The 22,840-nt window shown below is 40.8% G+C and overlaps 2 protein-coding genes across 5 annotated transcripts in view; one reads left to right on the top strand and one right to left on the bottom strand.

Annotated features, from left to right (window-relative positions):
• Positions 1–361, bottom strand: part of CD3E (CD3e molecule) — a 42,890-nt gene extending 42,529 nt beyond the window's left edge. Inside the window, exon 1 of one of the 3 annotated variants that reach the window (XM_006175326.3) lies at positions 272–361. The gene's annotated coding sequence lies outside the window, so the exon portion shown is untranslated. The remainder of the gene's footprint in view (positions 1–271) is intronic. The other 2 variants (XM_032472636.1, XM_032472635.1) reach the window with 2 other exon arrangements.
• On the top strand, positions 315–21,941 carry MPZL3 (myelin protein zero like 3). Of its 2 annotated transcripts, none has more exons than XM_006175329.3 (6): positions 315–536; positions 8,450–8,616; positions 11,350–11,560; positions 13,024–13,189; positions 14,734–14,797; positions 19,011–21,941. In XM_006175329.3, the coding sequence occupies exons 1-6, from the start codon at positions 464–466 to the stop codon at positions 19,035–19,037; spliced, it is 708 nt and encodes a 235-aa protein (XP_006175391.1). In that variant the 5' UTR covers positions 315–463; the 3' UTR covers positions 19,038–21,941. The 2 variants fall into 2 exon arrangements, with proteins under 2 accessions (XP_006175391.1, XP_032328525.1); XM_032472634.1 differs by lacking the exon at positions 19,011–21,941 and adding an exon at positions 15,016–19,003.
• The last annotated feature ends 899 nt before the right edge of the window (positions 21,942–22,840 follow it).

Here is a 22,840-nt window from a genome sequence, read left to right on the forward strand (position 1 = left end):
ACCAAACAGTCTTGAGGCACAAAATGCCCATATTTATCTATTTACTGTCTGATCCTGTACGATCTCCTACGTCCGTGTTAAGTCTAAATTGATAGAAATCTATTCTGAGAATGTTCAAAAAAATTAATTCCTAGGGAGTAAAAAAAGACTTCCGGCTTGGAGTCAAAGGATCAAGACTACTTAATCCTGCAGAATTCCATAAAAATAATTAGTATATTCTCCAACGTTTGTCGACTTCATTTTCGAGAGAAGGAGAAAAATGCACTCTTACCTGAGAGTTAAAGAACCGAGGAATTAACGTGAGCAAACCCAGGTGCGGTTCTGGAAAGAAGCCACGTTGCTATGGCAACTCGAATCGCCATTTTAGGTCTCGCGGCCTCCCGCCCTTGCGTCACTTCCGGCATTACCTGTGTGGTTACCGGGAGCCGTAAACAGGTGTGCAAGCATCTGGAGAGCTGTCGGGATGCAGCAGAGCGGGGCGGCTGGAAGCCATGGCTGCGCTCTGTGCCCACTGCTGGGCGTCCTGTTCTTCCAGGGTGAGTGCGCCGGCGGGCTCGGCCACACTTCCGGCCGGGGGTGTTTAGGGAAGATGGTCGCTTTTCCGGTTCCGGTGGGGGTCTCCGAAAAGCCCCCACAACGCTTCTGGGAAGGAAGGAAGCCAGAGGGCTTGGGGCGGGTTTTGTTTTCTCGTAATCTCCACCCACCTGAGGGGAGTTGGTACCTTGTTCGTACTTTCCTGAGCCCCTGGGAGCTCCACCACCCTTGCGTGACTTGGACTGTATTGTGGTGATGGCACGACTTGATATAAATCACAAAGGGCTCTGGCTTTGGGGGTACCCGCTGTTGTGATGAGTTATCAGTGGTTGACTGGGCTGTGGTTTTGTGGGCTGTATATCCTGATTAGAAAAGGACAGCTCTGGTCTTCAGTAGTTTGTCCCAGTAATTTTGGTAAAGTAAATTGACTGTTGGTAATTTTATTTTTTTGTAGGTGGTTGTCAGGGCCTCTGAAGTAAAACTTTTATTAGTCACAGAAAGGATATGCTTTAATTTCTTTACAATAGAGACATATTTGTTGAGGAAAAGCAACTGCTTAGAAAAAATAGAAGGACGGGCATATCAATTCTGTTAAAATTTTAATCTGTTAATGGATATCGGGAGTGCAGTATTCTCACTATGACATATTCTTAAAATTTGGGAAAGTTTTGTTTTGATGCAGTTTCCAAGTTGCACACATTTCAGTCAACCTAATTACCTTCATTTTAGGGTGTAGTTATTTCGTGTGTGTGTGTGTGTGTGTGTGTGTGTGTGTGTGTGTGTGTCTGTGTCTGTGTGTCTGTGTCTGTCTGTCTGTCTGTCTGTCTGTCTTCCCCAGGAAATCTGCATGTTAGTAGAGCTAGCATCAGAGTGAATTGTTAACTTAATAAATTTTCCCTGTGGGTAATGGGAATTTCTGAAGGGGACCTGTAACATAAAGGTTTCAGGTGTTCTAAATCTCAGCAAGTAAGGCTGGGGAGTTTTTATTTATTTGATGACTAATATTCATGCTGCCAGCACACTCCCTGATCTCCCAGCTGCCTGCGTCATCACAGTATCCAGTTTTTTGGATAATTATTTTGCAATATACTATTTAGGCCCATCTGTTGTCACTCCAAATAATCCTAGTTTTCCCCTCTCCCTTCTCTCCCTCCCTCTCTCTTGCTCACAGACACAGACACAGAAATGTTTAAATATTGTCCTATTTGAAAAAATATTCTAGAAATGGTGGGTGATTTCATAAACTTGATGTCATTTCACATTGAAAAAACATCCATCAATTCAACACATCAAATAATTCAAACATTACAAGTTGAGTTTATGATCTATATGTACTTGTTGATTTATCTTTTGCCTTTTAAAAAACCAGCCTTATTGAGATACAGTTCACATGCCAAACAATTTACACATTTAAAGTGTACCATTCTACGGTTTTTAGTATATTCACAGTTAGGCAGTTATTACCACAATCAATTTTAGAACATTTTCATCACACCAAAGAGAAACTCCATAGCCATCAGCAGTTACTCCTTATTCTTCCCTTCCCCCTGCCTCTGGCAAACACCAGTTTACCTTCGAGTGCTGTGGATTCGCCTGTTCTGGACATTTCACATAAACACAATCATGTGTTCTTATGTGACTAGCTTTTTTCACTTAGCGTATTTTCAGGGTTCATTTTTGGGGGGTCTTTTGTTTTTAATCTCTTAGGTAATAGGCTTTGGTTTCATACCAGTTTTTATTTGCCTTATTTCTTCAAATTTAGGACCCACTAAATTATTAGCTTGAATTTTCCCTAAGTAACAAATATGGACCTGCTCTATTAGTTGTCTAAGTATGTAGAAACAGTAGGTTGGCCAGCCTAGGGCTCTGACACTTTTCTCTTTTCCATTTAAGTATGCAGTTTTGTGAATCAAAGGTTGCTAGATTTGTATTTTGGAAACTTGGGTGTTTAAAATTGGGAGTTTTTGCCTTTTTTCCCCACTTCTTCCGTGTATGTATTTACTCATGCTTAAATGTGATTTTCTTGTTTTCCTCTCAAATTAAAAATGTTTTTAATTATTGTGAGTATTTCCACAGTTGGCTGTTTTTACCTGGTGAGATGCTTTTTCACTCAGGTGAAGAGATAAATATTCATTAGCACATTAGGCCTAGGATGAAAGTTTCTGAATGAATGTAACATTGGATTGGTATTTTTTTTTTCTTATTTTTGAGTGGAGGAGACAAGTTATTTTATATCTATTGACTTTAGAATACTTTAAATTTCAGTAAAATATATACAGAGAGAAGTGCACATGTCATAAGTGTACAGCTCAATAAATTTTCAGCAACTGAACACACCTGGGTATCCAGCATCCAACTCAGAATATAGACTGTTACTGGCATTCCAAAAACTTCCTTTATGCCTCCTTTCAGTCACTGTCCCTTCTCTTCCAGAGGGGACTAACATCCTGATGTGTGGACTAGTAGTACAGATTTATTTAGTTTATCCATGGATGTTACGGTTACGTTTCTGTAACTATACACTTGAGACCTGCTTATCCAGTGTTTAGATTTCAGAAAGGTGACTTTACATGTTGATAACTTTGTGGCAAAATTATGCTCATGAATGTGGAGTTCAAATACGTTAACAAGGAAGAAGTTGCTAGTAGGTCACTTTATTAAAGGTGTACTTACTGTAATTCAGTAATTATAGAAATTAACCATGGTGGGAGTACTTGCACTGCAGAAATGGTCAAAGTCTACATACTTGGGTTTTCTATTTTTAGCTATTTACCGGCATACCTCTGGATGTAATGATTGGTTTAGGCCAATCTGAGTCAGCCTCCCCACCGCCCCACCAGGCCCCTGGAGCTGGGTATAGGGTCAGTTACTAGTTATGCTTAGTTTGCTCCTCTCCCACCAGACCCATTCACTTCTCTGTTCTTCCCTACTCTCTGGAGAGCTGACCCTTAAACTGCATCATCCAGGCTCTCTTCCTCTGACTTCCAGTTTGGTTTGGTCAATGGAAGGCATTGGCAGGAGACCGAAGGGCAGGAGAAAGACATCAGGATATTTCTTCCTTGCCCCTTCCCCCTCATGGTGCCATGGTCTGTAGCAGCTATGTTCCTCTATGGCTACAGCTTCTGTCAAGTGGCCCAGAGCTCCAGTTCTTACCAGGCTGCACCATTTCCTCCCTTTGCCCCTTCAGTCCTGGGGTGGTAAAGGCTTTGTGCCTTTGTTGGCTTTCTTGACCCTGAGAAAAGTCCCTTTGAAAAGTGGTCCATACACTTTTCAAAATCTTAGCTGATTGTGCCTTCTGTTTCCTTGGCAAAGGCATCGGCATCCAAGCTCATGGGCTATGTGGGAAAGGGTAGATATCCACAGAAAATCTGCGTGTTGTTAGGAAAGGAGATGAGGGGAATGGATATGGAGTGGGTAACAAACGAGTGTTCATTACCTTCAATTTGAGGTTTTGTGGTGGTGATATTCAAGTAATATTTGGACATTCAGAAGCATATCATAGCCAGTAATATAGATTGGGGAGTTATTAGCTTATTAGTGGTTGTGAAATCTATAGAAGTGGATAGGATTGTCCAAGGAGAACATATTGAAAGAAGGCCTGTGGGCTCAGGGTGGAACTTTAAGAAACATCAGTGTTTAAGGAATGGGTAGGAAAGGAGGAGCCTTAGAAAGATAGGAACTATCAGAGATGTGAATGTGTGTGTGTAACACATCAGAATGGAGAATTGGTTGGAGGGAGATTAGTGAGATTCTGATTTATAACACTAATCCATATTTCTTCTTTGCTATAAACTAGGGTTCACAAACTTTTATAAAGGGCCAGAGAATTAATATTTTAGGCTTTGTGGGTCACATAATTTATGTTGTAACTATTCAGCTTGGCTGGAGTAGCACAAAGGAGCCCTAGACAATACATAAATAAATGAAGTTGGCTGTGTTTTAATAAAACTTTATTTATAACAAGATGTTGTGGGCCATAGTTTGCTGACCCCTGCCCTAAACCAACTGCCCCCTTGAGATTATTCCTTGGATATCTCAAAGGTACCTTAGACTTATCCAAAATCAAATTCACATTCTTCCCTGCCAACCCTGGTACTTTTCTAGTCTTCCCTGTGTCAGTGGTATTGCCAAGTCAGAAGCCTGGGAGTCATTCTCGATACCTCTCTTTCATTAATAGTCAACATATGATCTATTACAATTCTTGCTGATTTTACCTTGTTAACTGTTGTCTTCCTAGTTTCTCCAGGTCCACTGCCACCAACTTAGTTCAAGCTTCTCATGTGACTATTGTAGTAGCCTTGTGAGTAATCTTGTATTTACTCTTGACTCCTCCTAAGTGTCTTCTCTAGAGTGATGTTTGAAAAATTCAGACTTCATCATGTCTCTTCTCACTCAGTCTCACACTTAAGTATTTTCCATGGCTTCCCATTATTCTAAGAATGAGAACTCAAATCTCTAAGGTCCTGCATGAGCTAATTTCTGCTTACCTCCTAGCTATCTTCTTCTTCTCTCTCTTGCTCTTTGTTTTGCTGCCTTACTGCCTTTCTTTCAGTTCCTTGACTAACTGTTCTCCTTTCTGGCATAGGACCTTTGCATATGCTGTATCTTCTGCCCAGAATACTCCCCTTCTCCTCACCTTGTTACTCTTCCTTCAGAACTCAGCTCGAAAGTACCTTTTTCAGGGAAGCTTTCATTAACCACTCCGTGCTCCCCTACTATAACAAGTACAGTTTTCATAACCACCCTCTTTGTCTTTTCTTCATAGTGCTTATCAGAAAATTGCCTATTGGAGTTTTTATCCACTGGATATTGCAATTTTAAGACATTGTGCCCTTTACCAGAAGTGTTAGTGGAGTCCAGATTATGCTGTAAGGGTCCAGAAGTGGATGGGAAGAAAGGAAAGGGAGACATCAGATATAGACAACTCTTTCACAAACTTGGCTTAGAAAGGAAAGAGAGGGCAGTAGCTGGTAATGAGTAGGCTTACAGGGTTAGGAAAATTTCTTATTGTGTTGTTTTATTGTTATTTATTTGTTTTTATGGATGGGAGAGACTTCTGTGTGTTTAGAGGTGGGAGGGGGAGAAAGAGCCACTCTTGAAAGGGAGACGTTGAAGATAGCAGAGAGAGTTATTTGTTTGTTCTTTTTTTTCTGGAGCAGGGTTTGGAAGGGAGGGATCCAGGCAGAGAAAGAGGACTTAACCTTGCATAGAATAAGGAACACCACACCCTCTCAGATTGGAGGTAAGGACAGGTGCACATGCTGGAAGATTCGTGACTAAGTAGTTTGTTTGGCCTCAGCTTTCTTGAAGAAGAGGAGACATTTTCTTCTAGAATGGGGGTTTGTAGGTTGCACAGAGGATAAAAGAGAATGGCAAGTTTGAGGAGTCAGACAGAGGAGCTGACCTAGGCCAGTTAAAGTGTCATCATGCCTCGTCAAGGGCTCAGCTGTGGGTAGGATTCATGAGTTTCTTATGGAACTATCTGTGCAGTTGCGTGATTTTTCTCCTTCAGCGTACTAGCTGCAATCTAGAAGTGATCATCTAGGGCTGAGCTTTGCCTAAATCAGTACAATGGAAAGGTAGGTGTCTAGGGGACTTAAGAATATTGCAAATACTGTAAAAGTGGGGATAGGAAGAGAGTGCGTGGCTAATAAACACACTTTGTTCCTATACTAGAACTTTTGGTGACATGTCCATCTCTTTCTTTCAGTCTCTCTCTGCCTGCTCCCCTCCCTCTGAATTTTACCCTCAAGGTACTTCCATTTAATGGAGGAAATAGTCTTTACAGATTGAGTGCAAGCAATGATATGTGTGCTCAAAGAAAGTCACAGTAGCATGAAGGACATAGTAAATCTGAGAAATGGCAGGACATTCTGGGCATGATGAAGGGGATGGGATGGATGTAGGTGGGTGGAATAGCAGAAGTTGGAGGCCAGATTGTTACTATTTGGATTTTATTTTATAGACCAGTAGGGAATTACTGAAGGTTTTTTGAATACTTGTGGCATTCATTTTAATGATAATAGCTAACATTTATTGAAAGTTTCAATTTCAGGTGCTTTGCTGAGAATTTTGTGTATAACCTTCTTTAATCTTCTTAGATCCTCACAGTGACCCAATGAAATAGGTCTTTTTATTATTCCTGCTTACCAAGTGAGGAAATTAAAGCACGAACAGGTTAGGTAACTATGATCAAGTTCTCACAGCTAGAAAGTAGTTGGACTAGAACTCAAATCCAAGTCTGTCTAATTCTAAATCCATACTTGAAAATCTCTCTGAGATACTTATGTTTTAGGACAAAAGATGTAGAGGGTGTGGGAAGAGTGTAGATTATCCATTAGTTTCTGCTTTCTAGTTTTTAGAGCTGCATGTTGAGTCATGAATAAGGTGGGTCAGAAGTGAGGCCTTGGGAGAGAGTAGGGGTTGAGGGATGAAGACTTTCCAGGCTGAGGAACAGCATTTGCAAAGACATGGAAGGAATGACAAGTTTAGCATAGCAAAGTCAGAGAGGATGTTTTGGATGAACCAGAAGTAATCCTCATCTTTGGGATGGGTCAGATTCTTAGTAGATTTGTGAGCTTAGCCTTGGTCTCCTCCTTTTAAGAGGAATGTGAACAGACTAGATTGTCTAGACAGGAGCAAGAAACATGATTCAAAGCAGCAGAGGTAAAGGCAGGTGGAACTGTTGACTCATAAGTGTGTCTGTGATTGGAAAGATTGAGAAAGTATGGGCAGAACTAAAGAGGTGGCAGTAACTGGTGATGAAGCTATCGAGTGTGCATCGAGCACTTGCTCTGGGTTAGGTAGGCTTCTTAATGTGGTACATGCTTTAATTCATTGATTCCTCACAGTGACCTTCTAAGGTAAGTGTCATTATTGTCATTCCTACCATGATGAGAAAATGAAAAAAGCGAGTAAACTTGCGAAGACCACAGAATCAGCAAGTGATAGGGCTGGGATTTGCATCCTATCTCAACCAGAGGTTCTTCTGGTTTTCAGGATGGTGTGTGGATTTGCTTTCTTCTGAAGCCTTGCTGCTCTGTTTGTCTTTGGCCTCCCAGATGAATCATGGCTCAATGAGGTGGAGAAGGAAGCAGGAAAACCAAAGGGCTGGTGGCTTACTTTCCCAAAAAATGGCTCCCTCGTTGAAGATAAATTTCTACTCACTGTTCTCTGAAAGCAGAGGAGATTGGTTGGTCAGAAGAAAGTGTCAGCTCTTTCTGGGGAGATAGGGTGTCAAAGTTGGGTATGTCAGGTGTTTTTGGAAATAGGAAGAGAGTTTAAAAGGATGTCTTATTTTTACATTTTAGAATGCCTTAAATTATAAATTTAATAATTTTTTTCCTCCCCATTATTTACTTTGAATGGATGTGTGAATCACTAACCAGCTTTAAGAAAGGGAAAATCAGAACTAGGTGGGACCTTGGGGTAGATGTATAAAATTCTTTGAAAAAAATTCTTATTCTTGTTTCCTACTCTGATTTTGCTCATGGTTGAGGCAGTGATAGCTTCAGGTTTCAGCTCTGCTATACTTGGGGTTAAATCCCTCGGATCACAACAGTTGCCATATTCCTGGAGCGTAAGTGTGTCAAGGGAGTGAGCAGCCTGCTGTGGGCTGACCTACTTGGTTGTAAGTAATTTAACCACAGGTCTGTATTTGAAAAAATGCTGGTGTGACCAGGTTTAAAATTTTTACCCAAGCATTCATTCTGTGATTTAACATTGTAAAATGACAAAAATTAATGCAGGTATCTTGCTCCTTACCCTTTTGGGCTTGCCTGAAGAGATATTTACTGCTATGGCTTTTTGATGAGAGCCCCCAAAATGATAAATAGTGTCACTGTATTGTTTCACTCACAGCTATATATTACACCCAAATGAACACATTTTAAATGTTTGAGCTTGCTTTGATTAGGTATTTACATCGTCCTTTCCCTGGAGATTAAAGCGGATGCCCATGTCCGGGGGTATGTTGGAGAAAACATCAAGTTGAAATGCACCTTCAAGTCGACTTCATCTGTCACTGACAAACTCACCATAGACTGGACATATCGACCTCCGAGCAGCAGTCGCACAGAATCAGTAAGTGTACACTTTTAAGGGTATTTCTCTGAACCTTCTGTGGTTAACAGCTCTGGAATCCTTTTATCCTAAGATCACAGGCACACCTTAGACCTTCTCAACTTAGAATAGACGATGAGCTTCTATTACAAAGAAAGAGATGAGCTTCTACCCCATATAACATTGATTTGGTCACATAGGGCTTTTTCTTCTATGTAAGAATCTTGTAAATAAGCTATAGGAAAAAAAAAAAACCTGTCAGACTCAAGAGGAAATGTGGTTTAGTTTTGTTTCCCCTTTGTTGTTTCTTTTTGATGGCTTCATAGCTTGGGTTTCAGATTTGATGTACTGAAAAAGGGTACCTCCAGGGCTGTTGGACAGAAAAATTCTGTAGGTCCCAGTCATAGACATCCTTTCTCTTAAAGCTGCTCCTTTCCTGTCACGTGAAGTTGCTTCACTGGGTGTATCTGCTTGCATATCGGTCCTCTGCAGGTTGATCTTGGCATCTTCTCCCAGTGTATAAACATCTGCATTGATTTATATAGCTCCCTTCGAAGGAAGTGGTGGCACCTTATGTTGATGGCAGATGCTGTTGGTGACAGACGGTCTTGCAGTATTAGAAGCAATATACTTTATTCACACATATGAAACACATTTATGGCTCAAATCCCATTGTGGGTGTCTAATTGAAGCTTGCTGTGCTATTAAAAAAAACACCTTTTCTCTGTGTGCTTCCAGCAATATCCTGAGTCAGGATAGATTTTTATCAAGAATGTGAATGTCGTAGTGGTACACGAGATTGTATTTTTGAAAGTATCCTCAATTTGTTTATTCTGTGTCCTTTCTCTTTGATTTTAATGTGTAAGTGTTGAATTTTGTTTTAGGAGCCATTGTTGAGTGACATGTAGTATCCACAAGTTGCTACTGTAGGAGCTCCAGTTGTGCCCCTGGAGGTGGCTCCAGGGAAGGAATCGAGGCTGTATTTGTGGTCCCTTTTTCTTTAGACTTTATTTTGAGTGGTCAGGAAACTATGGCTGGCTTTAAATGGCTCTTCCTTTTTAAAAGTAGGAAAGAGCAAACAATAGTTGTCTTCTTGGGTCAGAAACCTTCAATGTGAACAGCAGCTCTTGTATGCTGCTGTTCTCTGTAAGGCTAGTCAGGAAATCAGCAAACTCACCCAAGTTGGAATTAGTGGACCCTTAAAGTCACATAACATGTTGTTGCAGTTATGTGGTCAGTCAGGGTTCTGTCAGACTAGTCAGTTAGCAGGATTTGAGTATCACTAATTTAACTTGGAATTTACAGGTTGAATTAATCTTGAAGATGCACTGCAGGCTTTGGTCAATAAAAGAGTTTCAAACCCTTTTATATTGATGTTGATAAATAGTGATGGGCATTCTTTACCTCCCTCTTTGGAAAACTCATTACACATTTTATTATTTATTAATATCTGTATTTCCCACTAGCTAGTAAATTCCACGAGAGCAGAGGCTGTGCCTGTCTGGCTCCCACTGTATCACTTTGCTTAACACAGTGCCTAACACACAGTAGGTGTGTGGTAAATATTTGTTAAATGAATGCATTGAACAAATGAGCCAATAAGTGGTTCAGCATCTTCTCAGGAAAGTTGCTCTTCAAAATTGGGCAGTTCAGTGTTTATGAATGCCTGGGTTCCTAAATGAGGAGGCACCAAGTAAGCAAAGAAGGAGGAAAGCCTTGAATCTTGCATAGGAGGAGGACCCTATTGTATTGGAGTACCTGCCTACCACCAGATACAATTAGGTGCTTTTGGTGATGGAGTATCTGAGCACCAATCTGAAACAGCATCTTTTTAATTCAACATATATTCATTGAGTACCCATCATGCACCTGACTTGGGGTTTTCATTAATTGCCAAGGTATGTATGTAACCAGAGAGAAGCTTATGTTATAGTCTCTGGTGATTTTGAGAATAAACAAAAATATCCCATTTCTTACTTATTAGCTGTGTGTCTTTAAGTAACTCATTTGACTTTTTTTTTTTTTTTTAGGGGGGAGGTAATTAGGTTTATACTTATTTATTTATTTTAGAAGAGGTACTGGGGATTGAGTCCAGGACCTTGTGTATGCTAAGCATGCGCTCTACCACGTGAGCTATACCGTCCTCCCTAATTTTCTGTTTTTGACCTTGTTTCCCTTTCTACCTGCCCCATGTATAATTCAGTATTGTTGTGAGGCTCAAATGAGTAAATATATAGAAATCATTTGTATATTATAAAGTACTATATGAAAAGTAGATGCCACTTTAGAAGAGAGTTTCCCGGCTTTGGCACTTTTGGCATTTTGAGCCAGGTAATTCTTTGTTGTGGGGGGCTATCCTATGCCTCATAGGATTTTTAGCAATATCCCTGGCCTCTACCCGCTATGTGCCAGTAGCACTCTCCCCACTCGTGACTACCAAAAATATCTCCTGATATTGCCGAATATCTCCTGGAGGGCAAAATTGCCCCTGGTTGACAATGACAACTTTAGGACTTTCTGGAGAATTTAGAAGAGGTTCGATGGTTAGGATCCCAGGATTCTTTCATCATACCTTTTTCTGATAAGTTTTATTAACTTGTCTTTTAAGCTATAGGATAGAGGTGAACAAAGCATAAAAAAATTGTCTATCTGAGACAGCCCATTATACATTCGGATTTTATTTTGAATCTACTTAGCTTTACACTTTCATTGCATTTTCCAAATTAACTTTTTCTCATGGTGTTGCTTTCTTAGATTTTTCATTATCAGTCTTTCCAGTACCCAACCACAGCAGGCACATTTCGGGATCGAATTTCCTGGGTTGGAGATGTGTACAAAGGGGATGCGTCCATAAGCATAAGCAACCCTACCATAAAGGACAATGGGACATTCAGCTGTGCTGTGAAGAATCCCCCAGATGTGCACCATAACATTCCGGTGACAGAGCTGACAGTCACAGAAAGGGGTAAGCTAACTGCCACCAACCTTCTTCTGCAGCGAGTGCTCTGTGACTACTGTGGTGGTTTGTGGGGAGATCAGTGATTAGCAAAGCTACCTATCTTTGTAAGCCAGTTGGTCATTGGAACATTCTGTCATCTTGAATTGTCTTTTAGGATGAATTTTTTAAAATTGAAGTACAGTTAATTACAATGTGTCAATTTCTGGTGTACACCACAATGTCCCAGTCATGCATATATACACATACATACATATATTCATTTTTATATTCTTTTTCATTAAAGGTTTTGGATGAATATTTTAAGATTTATTTTGCAAACTAAAGTTTTCTTCAAATATTGTCATATTTTCTCCATTATCCTTTTAGTTTTAATTTCAGGTGACCAGAGGTCTTGCGGAATGTATGGCAAACCCTTGAATAAATGGAGGGTTGCTATCTGTGTGAAATATAAGTCATTCTGGTTTCCCTAATATGTTCATACCCTCAGTTATGAGACTGTGTTCTTATCTGTGTCTTGAAAAGGTACCTCTTCTAAAAATGGAGGCAGCACATTTCTTTTATGCTGCAAAGCTGTTTCCTTTTAGTGTGTAACAGGAGGAGAGTGGGTTAAGGACTGACCTTTTTTTCTACATTATTCCATGGTCACTATTGACTGATCATTCTAGTCCTTATTTGGATTTGAACCAAAGACTGAGAGATACAGAACTGCATTTCTGGTTTGTTATAGATACCTTGTCATTGCTTAAATCTTTTTTTTTTTTTTTTTTTTTGGTCTGTCTCTTTCCTCCTCCCCTTTCTCTTTCTTTATTTTTTTAAGACAATAACACAGGTTTCAGAGACATGGGCACACTCATACTGTTAGCAGGAGTAGAAACTGGTGTAGTTTTTCTGAAAGACCTTAGAAGTATATATACCCTTTGATCTAGTAATTCATTTAAAAATTTTATCTTAAAAATAGAGCTAAATATGAATATTTACATACAAGGATGATCATCATTATATAACTCACTGAAGCAAAGAATTGAAAACAACTTGAATGTCCAGCATTAAAAGATTAATTCAGTAAGTTTCAATATGGTAGAATACTATACAGCCATTAAAAACACACCTGGAAGGGCTATTGTTGGCAAATATTTATCATATAGTAAGTAACAAAAGAGATCAGAAATACTGTGTAAAATACGATCCATACTTCTAAAAATATACTCTCCTCCCTGTATTCAGGCTCACAATCCACATACTCCTAGAAGGAAGAGTGAATGGGTAGATACTGACGTGTTGATCCTAGGTAGTGGGATTATGGGTAAATTTGAATTCTTTGTACTTTTGTGTATTTCCCACCATTTCTACAATGAATTTACCCCCATTTGTAATTAGAAGAAATGTAAGAGCAAAAGTAAAACCTATGTCATGTCAAAGGAAGCACTTTGTGTGTCCCTCTCTTTTACCTTCTCTTTTTCCTCCTCCAGGTTTTGGCACCATGCTCTCCTCCGTGGCCCTACTTTCCATTCTGGTCTTCATTCCCTCAGCTGTGGTGGTGGTTCTGCTGCTGGTGAGAATGGGGAGGAAGTCTGCGGGGCTGAAGAAGAGAAGCAGGTCTGGCTATAAGAAGTCGTCTATTGAGGTTTCAGATGAGTAAGTCCAGCTGGAGCCCTGAGCAGTCAGTCCTCCTCAGAGCCCTGCTTTGTGAGCTCTGCATCCACAGAGTACCCAGACCCATGTATCCATGTCTTCCTTTCTTGCAGGCTCAGTTTAATTCTGCTGAAAGGGAAACTTGTGGATATTAATTTGGAGAGAGAGATGGAGGGGTTGATTGTATGGTCCTAGTCTCTCTTTTTGGAAATGAGATTGGACAGTGCTGTGGTTCTGAATATGAATTCTGAAGGGACTATCGCATTCCTTCAAACTGAGTGGAAAATTCCAACAAGTTAGTTCCTCCCTCTCCCCCCCTTTCTTGTTTTGACACCCATCTGAAGTCTCCTGACAGAAATGCCTGAGCAGTGAGAGAGGCTTTCAGAACAGCCATGGAGGGCAAAACAGTTTAAATTAAGCGAGAACTGTTCTTGGTCAGCAGATGCTCCAAAGGGGCTGACTGGATTGTGGTTATCAAAAGCATGTATCAAACATCATCTTGCCAGTGAAGCAGGTATGATCTAGTATTTTCCCTAAGAACAAATCCACTAAAAAAAGAAAAAAAGGTAATAAAAGTATCCATAAAACCCTGCTGATTCTCCATTGCATGTATTAGGGGCTCTTAACCTGGGAAGAGAAGTCTTACCTTGAAAGAGTCTAAAAATCCGTATGTGTGTGTATGTGCGCTCAGGGCACATTTATTTAATGGGAGAGAGAATGCCCTTTATAAGGAATCTGTGGCCCCCCAAAAAGGCAAAGAGCTCTTGGTAGAAATACTAAAATGCCTATCTCTAAGCATGGTCTAACAAGACCCCTTATGATCTGACCCTAAGTCACACTGTTTCTTGTCATTTCTTCTCATTCACTCCACAGTGAGTTATTTCCTCCTGCAAACATACTGCATTCACTTAGAGCTTTAAAAAAAAATGTTCCATGTGCTTTTCTCTCACCTGGAATCCCTTTACTCCTTCCCTTGTTTGCCTGGAAAGTGCTTCCTTATCTTCCAAGATCCTGCTGAAATGTCCCTTTCTCTTGAGTTTCCTTGAGTCTTCCAGGGAAAACTGATCACTTGCTTCTCCTTGCTGCCCACAGCAGTTTGACCTTAACTCTATGAAAACATTTATCACATTGTATTATAATGTACTTGTTAGGTTTTAGCAGATCTCTCACCCATGAAATTGTGAGCTCTTCAAGGGACTGTGTTTTATTTCTGCCTTCACCCCCAGCCCAGCACAATGCCTTAGCCATGGTTACGAATGTGAATAGCTCCTGTTTATTGAAGCACTTACTATGTGCCAGGCTCTGTGGTATGTGTTTTACGTGTGCTTGTTTGTATTCACTCCTTTAAGTGTAGCTGGTAATACCTGCATTCTGGAGATGAGGAAACAGCTTCTGGATCTTAAGTAATTTGTCCAGTCATCCTGCTAGTGTAAGCGGCAGAACTGGAATTTAAAACCAGACCTGTCTGACTTCAACGTCGTCTTCTTAACTGCTCTCCTCTACCAAGGATGGTGATTGTTCACATTTATCTTGCCCTCTCTCTGCAGCACTGACCAAGAGGAGGAGAATGACTGCATGGCTAAGCTTTGTGTCCGCTGTGCAGAGTGCCTGGTGAGTTCACGCCATTTCTTCTGTTTGCTGTTCACATTTCATTTTCCTACTTAATTAAGGGGATCCTTTGCCCTCAGAGGCAGCAGCGCCTATGCAGTTAGATCTAAAGCGTGTTTGATCCAAGGTCTTCTCCCAAAGCCTTTTGGTCTCAGGGGACCCTTACCAATTCTAAGCATTATTTTATTTTCTGTTTCATGGACATAGAGTAATATCCTTAGGTTCAGGAAGGGGATGGTATAGAGCAGCCTCTGCTGACTCACAGGGAACATCCTGAAAGAGGAGTGTCCTGTGCTGCTAACGTCACACTAGGAGACCTGGACTGGCTGGACCCAAAGCCCTGAATTGAGCTTTTCTGCTGAACCTCCATTTTTTCCAGGGAAGTAGAGTGATATAACTTTTAAATGACTTGATTGTTTTGTCGATAAGAAATACCCATGTTCCCTCTGCACCCCCATAAGATTATGGGAGTAAAATCTCTGATGGGGGAATGAGACAGGAGGGAAGGGGGCAGGGCACAGCCATTCAGGGAATGACATAAATTAACACTAAAACCGTGGAAGATTCAACTCCTACTAGGCCTTGAGGATTGAGGTGGCGGGAGGTTTGAATTCTAGTAGACCTTGAGCTTCATTGTATGCTCACTGTAACATATTAGCATGATAAATAACATGCCCACAGGCGCCATGACAATCCCAAGGCTAACCATAGAAGGTCAAAGAGTGGGCAGTGATCAAATTCCTGGGAATCCCAGTCCCTTCCCCAGGGCAGCTGGAATAGTCCTCCCACTTGGAGGCTTGAAGCCCATAAAAACTGGGGACATCCTGCCTCTTGGCCACCTCTCTAGCTCCCTCTTCAGAGGTGGCCCGCATTCTGTCTATGGAGTGTGTACCTACTTTTACTTTAACCAGCACCCAACTCTCACACCTCGTGGCCTTTCTCTTGCCTTCTGAAACAGCCTACACTCTATGCAGTATGTATCTCTCTAAATAAAGCTCCCTTTACTCAAAAAAAAAAAAAAAAAAAAAAAAAAAAAAGGAAAGAAACACCCATGTTGATAGGCTTGAGTTTTGGTTTAGATTTCTAGAGACTGTCATCTCTCCCGTCTGAGCACTTCCTGTGACTGGCAGGCTTGTGTGGTTGTCCAAGGATCCTGGGAGGAGGAGAAGACTCTCTGATGTGGTACAGTTGGAAAAGAGTCAGAAGCAACTTATGATCTGATATAAAGCGTACCTGTCATTTCAGGGTTTAAACTTGAGCCTTCTTTGTGCTTACTGCCCAGCTCAGATGACCTCAGCCCAGTTACTCATCGCAGCGTTCTTTGTTTCTTTTTCTTTCCTGTACTTGAGTATTATAGAAAAGACAAGAGAAAGATTGATAGTGCCAGTCGATGGGGTCTAATACCAACCCTTTGGGATTTGAATATTTTGATAACTTGAAATGAGCTAATGTTCATAATATTATTGTCTACATTTCAGATACTGATTTATTCAACAGTTATTTTTGAGCATGCATCTAACATTTACCAGCTACAATTTTAGGTACTTAGGAAACAGCAGTGGACAAAACTGACAAAAATCCCTGCCCTCAAAGAAATTACATTCTTTCCATGCCTGGAAGACTCTCATCTTCCAACGCATTTGAAATGTCACCTTCTCTTAAATTAGGGTTCAAACAATAACTAACTAAATCTCTTTACAATTAGTAAAATATATAATATATCAGTTAGTGCTTAATACTATAAAGAAACAATAAAATAGCAAAATTAGATGGAATGGCTGGATAAGAGGGTATGATACTAAATAGGGTGGTTGAGGACACCCTTACTGAAATGATATTTGAGGAAACACCTACACGTAGAAGCAAGCGATACGGCTCTCATGGAGGAGCACACTGGGCAGGAGGAGGTAGGTGCAAAGACTGAGGAGGGGCCATGATTGGCATGTTCTAGGAACAGCATGGAAGCCAGTGTGGCAGGAATGAAGTGAGCAAGGCAAAGAATAGTATTTCTTCTGAGAGACAGTGTCATATCTTATAGAACATTACAGTGATTGTAATGACCCAGATTTTATTCTTAATGAAATAGAATCCACTGGTGGTTTTCGAGAAGAGAATGCTATGAACTGATGTATGTTTTAAAAGAATCATTCTAGCTTCTGTGTTGAGAATAGGTGGTAAGGGACCATGACAGAAACAGAGAGCCTGTTAAAGAGACTTTAGCAATAATGCAGATGAGAGAAGATAATATTGGTTTGAACCAGGGAGGTGGTGGTGGAGGTGGTGGGAAGTGGTTGTTTTCTGTGTATAATTTGCAGATAAAGTCAGAAGGATTTCCTGATGAGTTGCATGTATATGTGAAAGAATGAGAGGAGTTAAGGATAATTTCAAGGCTCTTGACTTGAGCAACTGGTAGAATAGAGTTACCCTTTTTCTAATATGAACAAGTCTGTGGGTGGAACAAGTTTCAGGGGAAAGATCAGGAACTGAGTTTGGATATATTAAATCTGAAATATTTATTAAACCTCCTGTGGAGGCAGCAATTGATTATGTGGATGTGGAGTCAGAAGAGAGTTCTAGAAGGGAGACAGAAATTTAGGAGTCATTAGTATATAGAGGCTGGTAGAGATATTTCCACCTGAGGAATGAGTGTAGGTAGAGAAGGACTCAAAGGACTGAGCCCTGGAGCGCCCCAAGGTTGGTAGATGGGGTGATGAAGTGGAATTAGCAAAGGAGGCTGAGAAGGGATGTTCAGTGAGGTGGGAGGAAAACCAGGAGAGTTCCATAACTGGGGAGACAAGTGAAGAAAGTATTTAAAGGAAAAGTAAGTGCTTAAATATGTCAGTTTTTGATGAATCAGGTCAAGTAAGATGAAAGCTAAGGATTTATTATTGTATTACTTTATTTGGCGGAGTCGGGGAGGTAATTAGATTTTAATTTATTTTTAAAGGAGATACTGGGGATTGAACCCAGGACCTCGTGCATGCTAAGCATGGGCTCTACCACTTGAGCTATACCCTCCCCCATAGCTAAGGATTGATTATTGGATGATCTGCTAATGGGGAGGTCATTGGTGGCCTTGACAAAAGCAGCTTCAGTGGAATAGTGGGGCTGAAAGCCTGACTGAAGTAGGGTCAAGAAAGAACACGAAGAGATATATTGGTGAGAGTGGGTGTAAACAACACTTTCCATGAGTTTTGCTGTGGAGGGATGCAGAGAAATAGGGCAATAGGTGGAGGGAGGAGTGTGTCAAGCATTCCTTTTCTTTTTAAGACGAGAGAAATTATAGTACATTTGTTTGCTGATGGCAATGATCCAGTAGAAAAGGAAAAATTGACGCTACAGGAGAGGGGGAGGATTGCTGGAGTGATGTCAGGATCTAGTGCATCAGTGGAGATGTCGGCCTTAGATAAAGGCAGTGAGAGTGTATCCATAAGAAGAGTGAGGAAGGCCAGGTAGATGGGCTCGGATGCAGGTGAGCAGGTGAGCACCGTGATGGGAGCTTGTGGAAGTTCCCTACTGACTTTTTCTCTGTTCCCAGTGATGGGAGAAAGCAAGGTCATCACTAAGAATAACGTGAAGGAAGTGCTGGAGGTTTGGAGAAAGAGAGAAAGATATGAAAATAGTCCTCTAGGAGAATAGGAGGATGAATGGGCTAGAGAAATGTCATACGCCAGGTGGTACTAATGGTCCAGCTGAGGTTAGGAGCAATGAATACAAGCTCAAATAGTGAAAAGAAGGATACAGATAATAGTAATAGTAGGTAATCTTGAATGATGGCTTACGAAGTGCCAGGCACACTGATGGAAGCTGAGCTTTAGAGAAGTTAAGTAACTATGTTCAAGGTCACAAAGCCAACAAGGGGTGGTGCTGGGATTGGGACCCAGAGGTAGACTGACTCCTAGCCTAAACTAGCTACAATCCTGCACACTTTGCTGCGGGCACCTTTTCATGTGTGTTGACATTCGAAAAAATACTCACCAAGGAGAAGGGAACCCTTAGGGTTTCGAAGCAGAAATTAGCCCAACAGACACCAATTTTATTGAGGTCCTGTGATGCTTCATGGGAATTTAAGTGAGTGGAGTCAGTGCCATTTCACTGTTGATGTCGCCCTAGCCGAGTTCCATTTGGGGGATCCTAACGTGTGGTCTCTGCCTAAATTCTGACTGTGGCATTATACTTACTACATATACCACAACTACTGTTCTTCCCCCACCAGGATTCAGATTATGAAGAGACATATTGATGAAAGTCTGCATGACATACGAAGAGTCACCTAGTAACAGAAAACAGCCTGTTCCACTGGCAGCTAAAGCCTCTCAGAGAAGTGGAGCTGGACTGGACAGTAGTGATGGAGGATTCTGGAAGTCACCAGTAAAGACTTTAGGAGTCATTAATTTATTGAAGAAATGTTCTTTTTGTATTTATAAACTGCTCAAAAACTCTCAGAAGAGACTTGTAACTACCCCTTTTAATAACTTATACTCTAATTGAATGAAGAATTTCTTGTCCTATACAGGAAGATGCCTTTTGTTTTGCCTTTGCTCTTGAATGTATTACATGTTTTCGTCCATTTATTTAAAGGGAGAATCCTAGATGTTGGCCACACTGCTGATGCCTCTCTCTCTCTCCCCCCACCCCTCCCTCTCTCTCTCTCTCTCTCTCTCTCTCTATATATATATATATATACAAATGAAATGAAGCTTGGGGCTTCCTGATGTGCTCCCAGATAAAATGTTTGTTTGGGATACGAATTCTATGATTTTCATCTGTGAGTTAGCATACAGCATATACTCATTGGTTTAATTCTTATCATCCAATGTGTTTGGGTGGCTTGGAGTGTATAACCCCAATATTTTTAGAGTTGGTAGGATCAGGAGTCAGTGGTTTGTTCTGACTGGGGTTTTGAAGTATTAAAGTGCCATCAGTTTACAATTAAGAAAAGAAATGATAAGGTAGAAGGATGCCTTTCTTTTGTCTTACTAGGTAGGTGCAGTCTGTAGTTTTACTTTCTTAGGGCTGACTGAGTTATGGTTTTCTTCTCGGTTTTTCAGATCAGCGAGGCGAGAAAAACTCTTCAAAAGATTTTTAGTGGGGATGTGTAGAATGTTTTATCAGTTATTTGCAATGAAATCATCTTTTAACCTGTGTTATTCTTCAAAGCTTTTTGATTTCTAAAATGTGCCAAATATGACCAAATTAAGGTATTTACAAACTGTCTTTGCATAATATTTGAGATAAGGAAGTGAGGGTGTGCATCACCTATACTTCCTCCTTCTGTTCTCATGATACCTTCTATCAACTTCCTCCATTCTGCTACAGCAACTTAGTTCAAATTTTAATTTGCCTGGGGTTTTCTGTAAGCCATTAGGAAATATGTATGCCATGTCAGGAACAGGTGACTGTGTAGTCTTCTGTAACAGAGTTTACTTCTTAATGATGAGAGACAGAAATTATCCTCCCCTCCTGTCTTTGATTTCTCAACAGGATGTTCCCTTTCCACCCTTCTTTGCTAGGTGGCTCAGGAGATTTCCATATTATAGCATAATATACTGTATGCTATAAAAAAATCACTTTTATATTTTTGCCAAGATCTGTTTTTAAAAATTTGGGTTATTAGTTCTGTCTCATAGGTTTGGTCTGGCCTCTTTTGTTAACATAATCCTTAGATTGAAGAGTCTGGTTAAAGAGTCTGGTTAATAGATGTTATGGTTTATCTCTGGTCAAATACGGAAGAAGCAGCAAAGGCACGATTGACAGTTTACATTAACAGTGGTTAAATCTCATAGTCTTGGGCTTTTTGTTAAGTATGTGGCTGTCTGGGGCCAATCTAGTGAGACAATCTGACACCTCAGCACAGAGAGGAAGACAACTGGAGCAATGAGAGTAAATAATTTGGGCTCTAGGACTTGGAAGATAGAGATCTAATTGTGAGCTAGACTTTTTGTGGGTCCTCATTTCTCTAAGAGGTGATGTTACGAGAACCCAGGTAAAGCCCCATCCCAGTAAATGAAGAACCAGTTTTGTCTGGGTTTTCTTGTAATTTCCTTTCAGGCATGTGATGAGGATTAATCCAGTGGGATATGTTTGTCACTTTAGGTAAATGGTGCTATGTGAATACTTACTCGTGTTATTTCATAGCCTTGATCGTGGTTTGACCCAGTCCCTTCCTTTTTGAATGACTGAACAGTAGAATCCTTCAGGGTAGCAGAGCAGGTTGATCATTTAGTCTCCTTCATCGGCTTGTGGCCACAGCACCGTCTTAAGGCTGCTGTCAGTTATCTTCTTCATCCCTTACATTGAGGTCTGGGTTACAGCTTTTTTCTTCTTTAAAGGAGCACAAAGCAGTGTTTGGACACCTTGCTTCTTTAAAGATGGAAGGAAGATAAAGTGTTGTTTTTTTTTTTTTAACTTACTGTTTTAATATCTTCTAAGGTGCTATCCTCTCTTTTTTCTTTTCACTGCTCCATGAGTTCTTATCACACTGTATGGAGAGCAGCCTGGTCTAGAAAGGGAATTTAATTCTGAAAGCTTCAGCGGGGGTTAAAAGCCTTTCAGAATTTTCCTTTGGCTGCCGAAGTCTTTGCTTGTGGTTCCGTTACTTGATGAGTTTTTTGCATTGAACTTTTAATTCTGTTACCAAATGTGAACTTATAAAATGCTTTCTGTTTCCGTGTGGCTGTTACCTCAGGCTTCTTGGGGGAACATTTTAGTTTCCTGCCACTCTCAAACGGGGCTCTGGTGCTTCATGAGGGAATTTGTGTAGAAAAAATTCTGGCAGCCAAATCTTGACTCTGAATGTTCTTTTGTGTCACTCAGTTATGGTTCCAAAGGGGTGCTGTTAGAAGACCGGTAGAAAGTGGACCAAGACTTTCATTTAATTGCACAATTCAAAACTTTGCTGCTAGAAGAGGCAGCTCCATCGCTTTGACCCCAGTGCCCAACTACTAACATGCATTTTGCTGCCTTGTTTGTTTGTTTTGTAGGAGGGGGTGCACTACTGGGGCACGTGCACAGAGACTGTAACTCTTTTTTTTTTTTTTAACATTTTTTATTGAGTTATAGTCATTTTAGAATGTTGTGTCGACACTGCAACTCTTGATATCATTATCACATTGTAGGTAATAAACTTCTTTGCACTTTCTGGCTACTTTTTGGTGTATATCTACTTTGGTGTGAGATGAAAGCTGTCATGTGAAAGTGGAAGGGGCTGGTTTGTGATTTTCAGCATCAAGTAACCATTCATCTCTGAGCAGTACCCCAGCAAGAACTTACATAGATTCAGGGGTATGGGGGAGCCACATAGTATGAGCTGATTGTTAAAGTTTCAGGAAGTTTGCCAGGCAATTGTCAGACTGTTGGTAGTTTGAAATAGGCCATGGTGGGCCTATTTACTAAATTACTAGCTTACCAGCACACCAGTTCTCAAAAGCCATGCAGCGTAGACCTGGAGAAGAGCAAGCGTTTGAGAACTTTCCAAATGATGCAGAACAAGTTCCATAAAACAAGTATGCCCATGTGTAAGCCAAGCCAATGCGGGCAAGGCTGAAGATGTGTACACTGAGAAGTCTTATTTTAAAGTGATGACTTAAAAGCAGAAGATACCTTGAAGTGAAGAAGCCTTGAGTTCTTACCTGGGATGTCCAAGTCACCCAAGGGATTCTCTGGGGGAATAAAATGTGGCTTGTATTCTAGAAATGCTGATGTCACATGCTCGAGGAAATTCACATGTCTAGGTGGTGAACTGGAGGCCTGGGCAGGCATATCTTTGGAAGCAGGGATTGGGTGATTGCCTGGCCATATTGCCTGTCTGTGTTGAGAGGGGGAAAAAAAAAAGGGAAGTTGCTGTGTTTTAGACACAGAGCAAAATGTTTTGTGTTCATCTTAGTTCACTGTATTTTGTTTGCCTGAGGCCGGTTTCTTTCTCAGTGTGTTTGCCTGATGCCCTTCAAGACCTCACCCTCCAAGTCTGCCATCTAGAAGGGAAGATGGCACCTGCGGAGGTCTGGAACGTAAGGCTCTCCTCAGTACGGTGAACGTATTACTTCA

The sequence above is a fragment of the Camelus ferus genome, chromosome 33, assembly GCF_009834535.1.
Source record: "Camelus ferus isolate YT-003-E chromosome 33, BCGSAC_Cfer_1.0, whole genome shotgun sequence".
Taxonomy (NCBI): Eukaryota; Metazoa; Chordata; class Mammalia; order Artiodactyla; family Camelidae; genus Camelus; species Camelus ferus.